Here is a 14,200-nt window from a genome sequence, read left to right as displayed (position 1 = left end):
CCTGCTGTCTCAGTATTTCATTATGTGACCTCTAGTTTTTGTATTATGTCAGTGGTTCTCAAACTTTTGCACTGGGGATGCCTTTCACTTAGCAAGCCTCTGAGTGTGACCCCCCTTATGAATTAAAAACAGTTTTTTATATATTTAACACCATTATAAATGTTGGAGGCAAAGCAGGGTTTGGGGTGGAGGCTGACAGCTCGTGACCTTCATGTAATAGCTTTGTGACCCCCTGAGGGGTCCCGACCCCCCCTTTGAGAAGCCCTGTATTATGTGACATGGTAAACAACACTCCCCTATTCCCATTCTCCACCCTCTATTATACTCCCCCCTTAAGTGTCTCTTTTCTAGACTAAGGGCTAGGTGAGTCTTAGTGCTGTTTGGTACAGGTTCCGCTTGCCCTGCTTGTGAGTCAATATTTGAATTATTAAAGCTTTTTCCTCCTAGAAGACACAGGACACAATCGGAAAGGACTATTGCCTGGAAGGTGTTTGCAGGATACCACTTGGGCCGTATAGTCTACAGCACCAACCACCACACGTAATTCTACACCATTACTGCAGTTTCACTGCTTCTCTTTTTAAAACAAATTGTAAATAGCAGTGGCCAGCAAAGTAGTATGTTTTATTGGGCCAAGGTCTGTTGGTGAAAGAGACAAGTTTTCAAGCTCTTCTTTCACCATTAGATGTTGGGCTAATCAATGATCTGACCTCACCCCCCCCTTGTCTCTCTCACATCCTGGGACCAACATGGCTACACCACCACTGCCAATATCATTGGATTGTTTCATTTTCAGCAGGGTGTCTCCACTCGAGTTTAATTCACACAGGGGGTCTTTTTGGGTGTGCTCTAATTGGCTGAATATCTGACAATGGATAGACACCGTCACTGCTTTCCCAAGAGAAACAAGCATCTGGGCCAGTAAAACAGGCATTACAAATCAAATCTTTTATTGAGTTTCTGCTCCTTTAGCATGTGGCACACAGAGAATTAAGATCCAAAGTCTGGTGAGAAGTTAGGTATTTGTGCTTCACTGAACAACGGCTCCCTCTCACCCAGCAAAGACACACACACAAAAGTCTAGAACATTCAGATCAGTCAATCATAATGCACAGTATAGACTAATGTATGGTCTAACATTTAGGGAAAATGAGGCTGAGCTGGAAATTGTGATTGCTCGCTCAGGTGCTTGCTAACCTGAGTCACCATCCACGTACATTGGTGATTGGAGAGGAAGAGGATGGCTGCCCAAAATTGTTTAATATCAGTGAAACAAACACTAATGTATTTAGCAATTTAGAGAACAGACGTCCAAGATGAAAAGTCTCAGAAAGTCTAATTGCTAATAAATACCAGTCAAAAATATGGTACTGAGATGTGGTAACATCTTCTAGATCTTGCAGCCAATGGCATTAGCAACCATTCATTATTCACAACATAAACCCAGGTAAAAGTCTGAGATTTTAGACACTTTTCTTAATAAATAGCTGCTTACAACTGACAGAAAATTTAAAGTAGGGCTGTGAATTAGTCAGTTAAATCAAGAGATTAACGCAAAACAAATTAACTACATTAAAAAAATTGTAATTAATCGCAGTTTTAATCACACTGTTAAATTGGTATCTATTTTTTAAATTTACTATAAATATTTTGGATTTTTTCTACATTTTCAAATATATTGATATCAATTACAATATAGAATACAAAGTGTACAGTGCTCATTTTATATTACATTACTAATATTTGCCATGTAAAATGAAACAATAGTATTTTTCAGTTCACCCCATACAAGTACTGTAGTGTAATCTTTCATGAAAGTGCAACTTACAAATATAGAAATTTATTTTACATAACTGCTCTCAAAAACAAAACAATGTATAACTTCTGAGTCTACAAGTCCACCCAGTCCTACTTCTTGTTCAGCCAATCGCTAAAACAAACAAGCTCATTTACATTTACGGGAGATATTGTAAATAAGAAGCAAGCAGCATTGTCACCAGAAAGTGAGAACAGGGATTCGCATGGCACTGTTGTAGCTAACATTGCAAGATATTTACGTGCCCGATGTGCTACACGTTTGTATACCTGTTTGTGCTTCATCACAATTCCAGAGGACATGCTTCCATGCTGAATTTCAATTGATATTCTAGTATTGTTTAACAGTGCAATTAAAATTGCAATTATTCACAACTTTTTTTTAAAACTCATGATGAATTGTGATTTTTTTAAAATTGTTTGACAGCCCTAGTTTAAAAGCTTAAAAAAAAAATTAACACCCCCCCCTCCACTTGTTTATATGTTTTGTGCTCCCCTGTATTCTCTCACGCTGTACTACTAGGACTATTTATAAAATAAAGCTCCAGTGTTCATGCAAGACTTTCACCTGCTCCTATAACCTATTTCCCACCTCACATCAGAACCCTGCTTGTGTCAATACAGTCCTCTTCACTCCACATCAGACAAGTGATGTCAAGTGATGTCACAGAGGAATGAGCAGCAGGTGCAGACAGGATCGTAACTGTTCATGCAAATAGCCCTAGGGAGAATACATATACAGAAAATGGATCATTTTCCCTGAGGAATCAACAAATCTTTAATACGTCACAGAAGGAAGTTTGGGGTACACACAGCACGAACTTTGAAAGGCTCATGAACATTTCTACATGAATAAGAAACCTGTAAACATGTGGCTGAATTCAGATTGATCACAATAATAAAGAACTGGTCACATGAAGTCTAATCAAGGCTTCTATTTATATAGTTCCAATCAGAGGCAGAAAATGCAGCCGCATGCTTCTCCCCATGCCTCTTCCCTGGGGCATATCATCGGTGTTCAGAGAGGCTGAGAAGGTCTCTGCTACTGGTCCAGCATTTTACAGGTTATTTTACAGATCAACCTTCCAGCTCATGTTTTGTTCCATCTTCTTCCTCTGACAGCAGATCCATAAAATGAAAGCCACAAACATCACCTTGGGAGACGTAACAAACCAAGACAAATTTGACCACAAAGCATTTCTTCTGCCTTTACCTACATTGGAACAACTAGGCCTGGAGTGCCTCGCTGGTGCCACTCACCAATAAGTTGTTCAGACTGTGTAGGACAAGTGCAAAAGAACTTTGTTTAGTCCCATTCTAGTCCACTGCTTCGGTGGCTCATGGTGTGGGAAGTGGCTTAGGAGATGGACACGAGCCTTGGCTGTCGAAGCTTGCCGCTCGGCCTTGCCACTGATGAGGAGAAAAGCAGCATGTTATTCTCCCCACATTCCCTTGTCAAAACCATTGGCTTACTTCCCACAGTCTCATCTGCTGCAGAATTGGGTTTAGCTTATGATTGTCTACTTCCATCATTTGATCATTAACATCTCATTGGTGGCAGCCATGCCTGCCTGACACCACCTATGGGGGGTTGCCAATGCATTTTATTACTTTTGTAATCCTGAACCCCGGTGCTGAGACTGAGCATCAGATAAATCATGTTCATGCACCTTAGCTGGAGAAAATTTGCCCTCTCATTGTTTCCCATTTTAGCATGCAACTTTTTTTTTTATATTGAACAATAGCAAAGTTAATTAAATCATTGCAGTAAAGAGAGATGATGAGACTCCACAGGACCCAGTGCCAGAGCCATTTTTCAAATTGAAAATCAGATCAGACTGGGGATGGATGGATAGGTTAGTATGTCGTAAACACTTCATTGTTAGGGACTTTAGACCATAAATTATTAGCAATTTGTCTTGGAGCTATTAGTGTATTTTAAAACCAATATCACTCATGTTTTTGAGGTCTTGCCAGTCTCTTTCTCTCTCATTTTATTGAATGCAAATGACAAACTACATGCATCTCCCAAAGACTGCAGGGAACAAAGTATTTCACATTGCACCTGCTCCTGGCTCCTGTTGCAGCGCTGTCCACCCCAAACCAATTCTCTCCTCTCCTGAGCCAGCAAAAATCTTTGCATGTAAGTATTAGTGCTCAAAGTGCATGAAGTTCACATAACAGACAAAATTCACCAGTTGATTTGCACCAAATCACTGCAAATGAATAAATCCAGGCAAAAGTCACACCACTGACTGGCTTTGCCACAGGGTTTCTCTGTTCCAGTCCAAACAAGCAACAAGAATGTTACACTGTTTGGGAGGACCAATGCTCTTGACTATCACCCATGCACATGAATCACCCTGTGCCATGGAAAGCATGCACAAGACAGGACCCTGAGGAATCAACCTGCCCTGTAGGATCTGAGAGGTGCAGTTACTCACTTCAGCTCTCAGAATAATTGTGATAAGTTCCAGAGGAATTGCTCCCCTGACCCAGTATAAACCTTGCAAGTGGCTGGGTTTACTGTCACAGAGAAACAAATGTGGTTCAATACCTGGCTGTGGATCTCATGTCCGTATGATGTCATTGCAACTTTGGCCCCTGATTGGCTAGCAATTCATTCCTTGCAAAGTGTGTGGGAAATGCCATGAGAAGTGTGTATGGGTGGAGAATTCGGATTCAGTTTCATTGAACACCCACTTTGCACAGGTATAAATGGTGCTCCGAGGTGCAGAGCCATGGCCAATCAGGCCTTGCACCCATCACTTGCTACCCTGGAGACACTGTCTCTTCCATGTGCAGTTCTCTCCCGTACTCTGCTATGCCACCAGCTCAGGATGGCAGATCAGAGCTATGGAATCCCTTAGTGTAGGATGGCTGGCTCCAAAGATCCTGTTTAAAACGCCATCTGAACACACTCGCTGGCCTGCAAGAGTTCATTCATTCTTTCCCTGTTTTTCTCTTCAGAAAATAAATGCTTGCTTTGGCCCAGGCCCATCAGTGAGAAGAATGAATCAGTCATGGGGAAAGGGCATGGTGGAGGGAACATGACAGTGACCAACCAGAGAGAGAAATGCTTAAAAATCCTTCTTCCATGTAAGGGTCATTAATACTAAAAACCAGAGGGCTGCATGGGGGGGATTTTCTCAGGATTCCCCACGTGCGCTGCAATGGGCATAGTCCAACTGCCGAGTGGATCGGATGTGCTAACACACAGCTATGCCCGGCTGGATTGTGAGGTCTCCAGTCAGTAGTGAGCAAGTCACAGGGGAAGGTGTGCTGGTCGTTGCTCATCTTGTTCTCAGCTCTGCCTTTTCAGTGTACACTCAACACTCAGATTAATGTAAAGCTAGCATTATGCCAGCAGCCGACGACCTGCTTTCATGACTTATCTGTACAAATACTCATTCTGGGGAGGCAGGGGCAGAATCGGGGGGGTTAAGGGTTAGCATTTACTCCTTCTCCTCAAAGAGACCAGACATTTTTCATTTCCAAAGCAACCCACTATACAGCACAGTGGGTATTTAATTAAAAGTCAGCAGAAAGTACTATGTTAAGAACCAAGAATTGTGTCTCAGACATAGGGTACCTTCAGGTAAAGTCATTCTGCAGTGCCGCTGCCAGGCTGTTCACTACAACCTAAAGCACCAGAGGAACACACGACGCGGATGTAATCTCAATGGTAGAATTACCTCCAAAAAAGATAGGCCATCAGAAATTACTCCAGAAATAAGCTCTTGGTAGAGTTTAGGATGTGCCATTGCAGCATTTCTCCTGCTTTTACAATGATAATGTTATCTATTCTTAACAGTGAAGGAAGCTCTAGAGAGACCAGGGTCAAGTGACCTATGCGTCTTGAGAAATCTCAGGATATTGTCCCTTCTCTTAATTAGCGAAGTGAGTCATTCTTTCTGTAACAGCAGCCAGGAAAGTGTCAGTTCTTGGAAGCCCAGATAGACTCAAAGGACTAGAGGAGATTGGCTTTGCATATCTTTAAAGATGAGCAGTTGTCCTTCATTATGGACTTGATCCTGCTCCTGGTGAAGTTAAATTATTTCTCCAGAAAAAAAAAAGTTTTAAAACAAATAAATGCCCAAGTGCTGAATGTCAAAACTGCCTTGTAACATTGAAGATGCACTGGAGACAAGATAGAGCTTTCTTCTTTCCTCTGTAACAGAGACAAATCTCCATTTTTCACTGTTTCCTTTAATGTTCATAAAAATACTCTGATTTTTAATAATCTCTTCCTGTAAATATGGCACCTAAAGATCCTGACAGATGTCAGGAAGTATTTTGAGGGAGACAGCAAGGCATGAGAAAGGAATTGGAATGGCTGAAGCACACCTACTATTGCAAGGGGAAACTCATCAGATGCTGAACTGTCCTGGCAGAAATGGATCAGTGTGTTGGTTCTTTAGCCATGTGCTGATGATTGTAGGAAGCGTGTGTTAGGTACTGATTAGTGCAAGGCACTGGAAAGCAGGATTCCTGGGTTCCATGACCAGCTCTGTTGAAGTTGAAGTGTGAATGTGGACAAGACCCTTAATCAGTCTGTGCTCATCCAGAGAAAGGAGTATAACACTTCCTTACCCAATAGGGGCCTGTAATTAATGACTTGAAAGAGCCTCGAGATCCTTCAATGAATGTCACCAGAGACGTGCAAGCTTCTCACTTACTGGCAGCAAAACAAGAGTGAACAGAGCTGTGGCTATTGACAATGGTTCATTGCAGATCATCTCCATGAAAGAGGAAAAGGGAGAGCAAGATCTTGGCTCATGCACACTCAGGCCTGATTCACCATTCTACGACTCCAGTGCAATTCCTGAAGGGAGCCATCTGTGTAAGACTGATGCAACGGCTGGGGAAACCAGGCCATACGGCACACAGATTCCTCTCGTTGAATAGTCAGGAAATACCAACAGAAAGGCCGGAGGTCCCTGGAAGAGGACTCCAGGATTTACACTACCCTGGAAGAATTTCCCTGAGAAGCCATAGAGCAGTTTTGTGTCTGGAACAGACACCAGCAGCTGGAACTGTACAGGGATGGGCAGCAGCAGCCTTGGAGTAGAGGAAACCTGGGGGAGGGACTAATTCATTTCATTAAAGAAAGAGTCCTTCCTGGCAAGAAAAGTCTCTGTTTCTGATTATTTATTTGAGGCCTGTGATCTTATTCTAAGTCCAAAGTGTGACAGGAGCACCTTTTAGACAGATTTCTGCCCTTCCCCTAAAATAGGGCACTAGTTGAGTGCAGATTAGAGAATGTATAACAATTAGCAAGGAATTCTACATTGCCCAGAAGAAAGTGACCTCTTCAGTTTGCACATGTGCAGTCAAATTGGGAAAGGAAGATGAGACGGGCAGGAGCTTTATCTGAGAGGAGGAAAGGAAAGACATACAGAATGGAATGGTATAAATAACTTCAAATTCACCCCGGTTGACACAATTTTCTGTTTTGCAATTCAGATCACTTTAAAAAAAGAATTCAAATTGGTTTCCTTGCTTTTGACTTAAAATCCAGGTCTGAATTTAGAAAGGAACTGTCACATGACAGATTGTTCCATTTCTTTCTAAAGTTGTTGATATTCCTCATCATTAGAGGGAACACACTGGGGGATGGAGAGAAGAGAATCCAGAACTTGCATATTCTAATGGAAGCTTCCTAATAGTGACATTTCCCCAAATAGCCTGGTCATTACTGTTCCCCACAATAATGCAAAGTAAGCTCACCCAACGAGGGCAGGAGGGGGAAGACAGCAGCTGCTTTATTGTGACAATTTACACTGCCTAGATGTTTTCACCAAAGGAGCTTATGACACAGGTGACACGTATCAAGTACACTGCATAGTGACATCTCAGACAAGTGCCTCCATCTTGAGAAGTGTAACCAGAGATCTGAGTCATCAGCTTTGCTAAGACTGTACATTATGAGAACCGAGCCGATCAGCTCCCTTGTTGGAAAGCTCAGCTGCTCACACAAGATCTGAAAAGGCACACTTGCTGGCAAGCTCTGGGAACAGGGTACTCGCCAGTTATAGGAAAAACCTTTCATTTGCCACCCATCTCGTTTTCTGTGAATTGACGTATCCAAACATGACAGTGGGTGATGCCCAACACCACACAACAGCCCATTAAGGAGTGGGAGGAGGGGGATGTGCAAGGATGAAGCAGTTAAGGATAACAACTTCCCACCAAAATTCATCAAGGCATTTTCTAGAGTTTAACATCCTTACTCCTGTATTTTACACAAGGATTGTGTCCTGACCTCCCGAGAATCCCCAGTAGGAAAGTGATTGGTGGATCCAGCAGGGGGGCACCAGAGCTATTTTTATGCTCAGAGGGAGATTAAATCAAAGACACTTTGACCCTAAACTCTCTTACAAGACTGTCTATATTTACTGTAATAGAAAAACCATTTCCCCAGTAATTGCAGCTTGGGACTCTGGTAGGTTTTTTGTTGTGTTTTGTTACTTGGTTTTTAGATGCGCTCCTGTATAAAAGAGCTGCACACAGGCGAGCTAAAAAATAGACCAATAAAAGGGACCATTTGCTTGCTGGCTGTGTGCAGTGGGATGTGGCAAGAATACAGGACTCAGTGATGCTGGGCTTTTGTAATTGTCCCCTTGATCTGCCCAGCATTAGGGTGAAATGATGTATTTGATTTTTGTTTTCAACATTTGGGTGGCCCAGCAGTGGATTTTGATTTCCATTTTAAGTGGGTTTCAATTTTCCTTGTTTGTTACCAGAAATGTTATAGGAACTGAGCCTTGAAACTGCAACCTGGCCAAGTCTTAAATATAATGGAATAAAATCATGCAAACTACCAAATGGAGAAATGATTCTATCCTCCTGCATCAGACATGACAGCTGGAACCAGGTGCTGTGCGACTGCTACTGAGACTGCAGAGGTTAAGCTTCCTGGCTAATGGATCACTGAATACTGCATATTTATCCTGAAACTTAGGTGCCACTAAATCCCAGCCCAGCAGCAGGAATAACTCCTATGTTCCTGCCAGAGGGGCTGTGAGACATACTGCAGTTTTAGTCTGAGTGGTATATTTCACAGCACCGCTCACCACCCAAAGTCACTGCTATTGTCAAAAAAATTCCATATCAGAGATGACTCTGGGTATGATTCTAGTCTGACTTGCACCAGTTTTACACTACTGACTTCATAGAGGTCACTCCTGATTTACAGGATTCTAAAGCATCTTGCTGATAGGAGACCAGGTTTCAATGGACACACACTAGTTCAGGCCACTGCTGTGATCCATGGGGCCCAGCATCTGGCCTCCAGCAGAGCTCAATCTCTGACACTTCAGAGGACAGCAAAATACTCCTTATATCACACCTAGCCATTGGGCAATGCTGCATAAGAGGGGAATGCTGTCCTGGCCCAGCCGGGGATATTATCGTCTTTATTGTTTTAGATGGCATAGCTATGGATGGTGGCTTTGTCTATCATCACTAAAGTGCCATTGATGTGCCTGGCACTGTGCAGATGGGCAACTGCACCTCTGCCTTCAGGGATTTACCATCCAAATTAAACATATAGCAAAGGAGACCAGGAGGCTGCATGAGGAAGGGGAGGAAATGGAGAACAATGGAAAGAGAAATCTTGTGGATGGTCAGGAAGTTGTCCAACCTTTTAAAGTCCAGTCCACCATACTGAGTGATACAAAGATGCAGTGAAATGCTCTCTGAAGATGTTTGGAGCAGTTACACTTGCTCTGTTTACTCTTGGAAAGGCTTGAGGATGAGTCAACAAAAATCTTTTAGGGGCACAAATTAAGAGTAGAAACGTAGTATGCCTGGGCTATTTATTCTGGATCCCAGCAGTGTTCCCTTTTCCTGTCTGTTCTCTCTCAGATATAAAAAGAAAACCATAAAAGAAAACCAAGCTGATCTGTAAATTCCATCTCTTTCCACTCCTGCTTGCCAGCCCAAGGAACTATTTCAAGCTAGAGCAGAGATGCTAGTTCTCTGGGGTCCACCTCCAGTGAAAAGTTCCACTCAGCCCATCTCAGAAACTCCCCAAGTGAGAGTAGAAGCTTTTTGCAACCCTTGCACCAGCTCAGCCATGCGTGGCACAAGCAGTCAAAGGAAGTAAGTGACTTCACTCACCTCTTTGAAGGATTTCTTCACCTCCACTAATGGGTGCCAGTGTGCGATTGGTTTGCGAGGGTATGCCAACATCTCGTTCCAGTGGTCTCGGCCCAGTCCCTCAGCATTGATCCCCACACGGCAACCTCCAATGATCTCATTATGACCAACTCTGAAAGGCAATGGGAAAGTGGCATCATTATCTTGACTAGAAAGGGCATGTGCAAATTGCCTATACAGCCACACCGCCTACAAGTACTGGAAATTTCCTATGGACTGCCAAGACAATATCTTATTGTCTCTTGCAACATGTGTGTGGCTCCCAGCACAATGGGACCCTGACTGCAGCTGGGCCTCTGGGAGCTACCAAAATATAAATAACAGTCATGCTGATGTTTTTATCCAAGCACAGGCCTTTTGGGATTCTGTATGTGGGCTGACCTCCAGACTAGGTCAATAGACAGGATTCCAATGGACACATGTTCTGATAACTGAGGCATGAGAATAGGTGCTTGGCGCTCACTAATAAACGGATCCCTCAGACACTGACCACTCCACTTTGGGGGAAGCGGTTTGCCTTCTAACAGGGATGATGGCTCAGATGAAATGCACTCAACACTCTGCAGCTATGGGGCATATTGTACTCATTCAAGAAGAAAATGACTTAAAAGCTAAGGATCAGGTTTATTGTACTCATGTTTCTAGAAACATAATTATCCAGAGCATTAAATATACATGACAGTTTGCAATGCATGGTTATGGGACGCATGTTGACACAAACCGATTGTGTAATCCAAGCAGCAATACCAAGGCGATTTGGAATGGAGCAGGAAAACCAGGCCAAATGGGATTTTCCCTTCTTTCTGTTCTCCAGAAACTCCCACCTACCTATCATAATCCATGACGGAGATAAGAAGGCTAACTTGATCCATGTTCTCTGGGGGAATGTCGAAGATTATCGCCTCATTGTAGGTAGGATTAAGAGTGTTTTTCTTAATGGTGGTTTTCTTCTTTTTCAGCCTCCGCCCATCGCAAAGCAGAGACACCTTGACATACGGATCTGAGGAAGAGTGGAAGGGAAAAACCTACTGCTTATGGAGGATCATTTTGTCCTATAGGAGGTAAATACAATGCATAACACCACCTCTGTGGGATGTTTATAAGAGGCCATTCCATGCAGCTAATTTATTTTAAAAAACTCCACCCTTTCCTTCTACCTGCAAATATTCCAATTCCTGTCCCACAGGACTAGCTCAGGGCTCAGTAACATGAGTGAGCAGCAAGCTAAGATTAAACAAGGCAGGTTATTTTTTGCTGCAAAAAGAAAATGTATTTAAACCCATGTTCGATACAATGCAGGAATGGCATGAAGAAGAACCCCACTCGAATTTCCCTTATAGCAATAATTATTAGACATTTGACCTGACAGAAATCTACCCATGGTGACCAAGGGGACGAGGGGCCCCAAAAGAACTACTCTCTTCACCAATTCACCACTGGGAAATGAATGTGTAATAACTCAGCTCACATGGGTCATCAGCAGGGTTTGAAACCAGGATCTTCAGCACCAAAGTAAAGCCTTCTACCCCTTTAACTAAAGGAGTAACTCCATAAAGCTGGTAGAAGTAGTAGACTATTATCCTGTAGTGGACCAACTAATAGAATGGGACCCAACATACATTTTGCCAATGAGTTACATATGATATGTAGCAGCCATGACTCATTTCCCTGCAACAATAAGACAGTTCAACTGCCATCTGTATCAGTTCAGAATAACTCTGTCTCTGTCTCTTAAGGAAAATTTTTCAGATAGCAGAATCTTTCCTTGTACTTTTTCCCCATTAAGTTTCATCCTTGATACATCAGCGTCCAAGTTACCTCAGGAAGGTGCCATGTGCCTACCATAGACTCCTCGCTATATTTCAAAGCAGAGGGAATGTTGTCACCTTCATCCCACTGCTTTCAATCCCTGTTTACTTTTTTGTCATTTTACATTGTCAGCTCTTTGGTGAAACAGCCTGGTCTTCTTATGAGTTTGTACAGCTCCTAGCACAATGGAGCTGATCTGAATCTGCAAATGCATCTGACAATACAGCAACCTCAAAACATTTCCTGAAGCAAAACGACAGCTTCAGCACTTGTAGAACAGAGTAAAAATGTAACACAGCCACCTTGAAGAGCAAAATATGGAGTGGAACTTAACTTACAGAGATCTTTTGCTGCCATAGCTAGGAGTGCCAATATGATGAGGGAGTGGATGAGTGAGAGAGACAGAGACAGAGAGACACCCGTATTCAGCATACAGTAATTAGATAAAGCAAAATGCCTTTGTATCTTAGCCAAAAATGTCCTATTTCTAGGACCATCCTCTAGGAAAGTTTCCATAACTTGCACATACAAGTTTATTGTCTAAGTGACATGTTTGCATGTTGAGGAAATAACTGGCCATCACATCAGGGGCCTGATAGCAAGAAGCGGCATTTAAAAGCCCTTTTTCTCGGTGCGAAATGTCAGGAGGGAAAGAGGAGGTAGGGCAGCTCCACCAGTGGCTGGTTTTGGCAGAGTGCCTCTAAGTTATGAGCACAGCTTGATGGCGATGTAGACTGCTGGGGAAATCTCAATGCATTTTGAAGTTCCAGTGAACAAACAGCATGTTATTGCAGAGCTACAAAGCCACCTTCCATCTGAAACTGGGATTCTCAGACATTTCACACTGCTGCAAGTTCCATTTGAGCAGACCTGAGTTTGGTCAGAGATCTCTTCAGTTAGCATTACTGTTTATTAAAAGGTTTTTCAGAATAATTCAGGTTCTTCCCTAGACCTCTAGGTAAGAAACTTGGCTGGCTTTCATGTTAAACACTAGTGTTTGTGCATGGTGAATTCCCAGGCAAGATTTTGGTTTTTGGAATAGAAACGCACAGAAACCTTGCTAAGGGATTAAACTCTCTCACACTGGAGCACTAGGGCAGTGCGTGTAGTGGAATTCCCAGTCACATGCCTGTGCTCACACAGGTCAGATTATTCAGGCAAAACGGCTAGATTCTGGCAGCAAGTGGCTAGCAGAAATTTCCCTCCGTGGAGGGGAATGCCCTTGCTGGCATAAAGCGGCTGGAGCCAGTGCCTGCATCATTCCCCAGCTCCCAGTGTCCCAGGAGTGCAGAGAGAAGCTGGAGGGACGTGTCCAAGCTCCAATCCGCCAGTACTGCACTGTTGTAACTGGTGATGCAGCGTGGCACGCCCAGCAGAGAATTAGGAACCGTAACTGCCTCCTCACTTCCCTGGGCCAAGTGGAGCGTGGCTCCGGAGAGGGTCGTGCACCCCTGTCGCTCTCCTGGGACTGGCTTTCCAAGTTAATTTCATTGTCTAAAGCTTTGTGAGTACAGCTCCATATATCTGTGCGCACACAAACACCCCACATCCTTTGTCAGGGCACCTCAGCAACACCACAAACTAGCACAGCATCAAAGCCAGCAAGCTGCCAGGTGGGGGAAGTAAAAGGGAACGACACTAACTCTTTAAGCAAATGCACACGTACCTGAGTAGCCAGTAATATCCATAGCTTTAAGATTCCTGCATTTAATGACTGTTAAGGTGAGGCGACCTGCGGTTGGCAAATAACAAAGGGAAAACATGATCTCTCCCAGGTCCACGCTTTCCTTTAATAAAAGAGAAGACAGAGCATTAGATGTATGTAAGAACTAGCAAAGCACCAAGGTCTGTCCTTTGCATTTTCTGACTCTTATCTTTCTTTCCTTTTTCACTCTGCAGAACTGCTTCACTTCTCTCTCACCCCAGAAACCCACTTCTGGGGAATGCATTTTGAATGCTAGTGGTGCCCCTGAATTAGATACCATGGACTAGAAAGCCTCCTGTTTTCCTGCGTTAATATCTGTTGGGGAAGTCAGCCCTGTTTAAAAATCCTAGTTTTGCAAATATTCTTTGATCAACTGAGGTTTCTTATGAAAAAGAAACCAGTCAGCTTCCTGCTCAAACTGCAACACATCCCAAGTTTCTCTATCTCATCAATATGTAAGGGGCAAGGCAGATACCATGATTCCAACAATGCTTCAGTATACAGACCTCTTTGGCTAGTGGGCAGAGACTTAGGAAGTTGAGCCTTTGCCCAGGATTCAGACTTTCTTCAACTGAACCAGCTTGCCTCTCTCATTCTGTTTTACTAACTGATACAAAGGGGTCAAGATTCCCCCCACGCCCCTACCACCACTGCTCAGACCCATACACTGGTTTTATTTTTAATTTCTCAACAATGAGTCAACTCAAC

General features: G+C 43.2%; 1 protein-coding gene across 5 annotated transcripts in view; it reads right to left on the bottom strand.

Moving 5' to 3' along the window:
• Positions 1-966: 966 nt before the first annotated feature.
• The window catches only part of SYT6 (synaptotagmin 6), a 97,249-nt gene continuing 84,015 nt past the window's right edge, over positions 967-14,200 (bottom strand). For 4 of the 5 annotated variants that reach the window (XM_050954341.1, XM_050954343.1, XM_050954345.1 and 1 more), the window contains 4 exons: positions 13,454-13,574; positions 10,807-10,978; positions 9,940-10,090; positions 967-3,225 (listed from right to left, as the gene is read on the bottom strand). In XM_050954341.1, the coding sequence (XP_050810298.1) occupies positions 3,154-3,225; positions 9,940-10,090; positions 10,807-10,978; positions 13,454-13,574 (516 nt within the window). In that variant the 3' untranslated portion in view covers positions 967-3,153. The remainder of the gene's footprint in view (positions 3,226-9,939; positions 10,091-10,806; positions 10,979-13,453; positions 13,575-14,200) is intronic. The other variant, XM_050954342.1, reaches the window with a different exon arrangement.

The sequence above is a fragment of the Gopherus flavomarginatus genome, chromosome 5 (assembly GCF_025201925.1).
Source record: "Gopherus flavomarginatus isolate rGopFla2 chromosome 5, rGopFla2.mat.asm, whole genome shotgun sequence".
NCBI classification, from domain to species: domain Eukaryota; kingdom Metazoa; phylum Chordata; order Testudines; family Testudinidae; genus Gopherus; species Gopherus flavomarginatus.
This window is presented reverse-complemented; position numbering and strand designations above follow the sequence as displayed.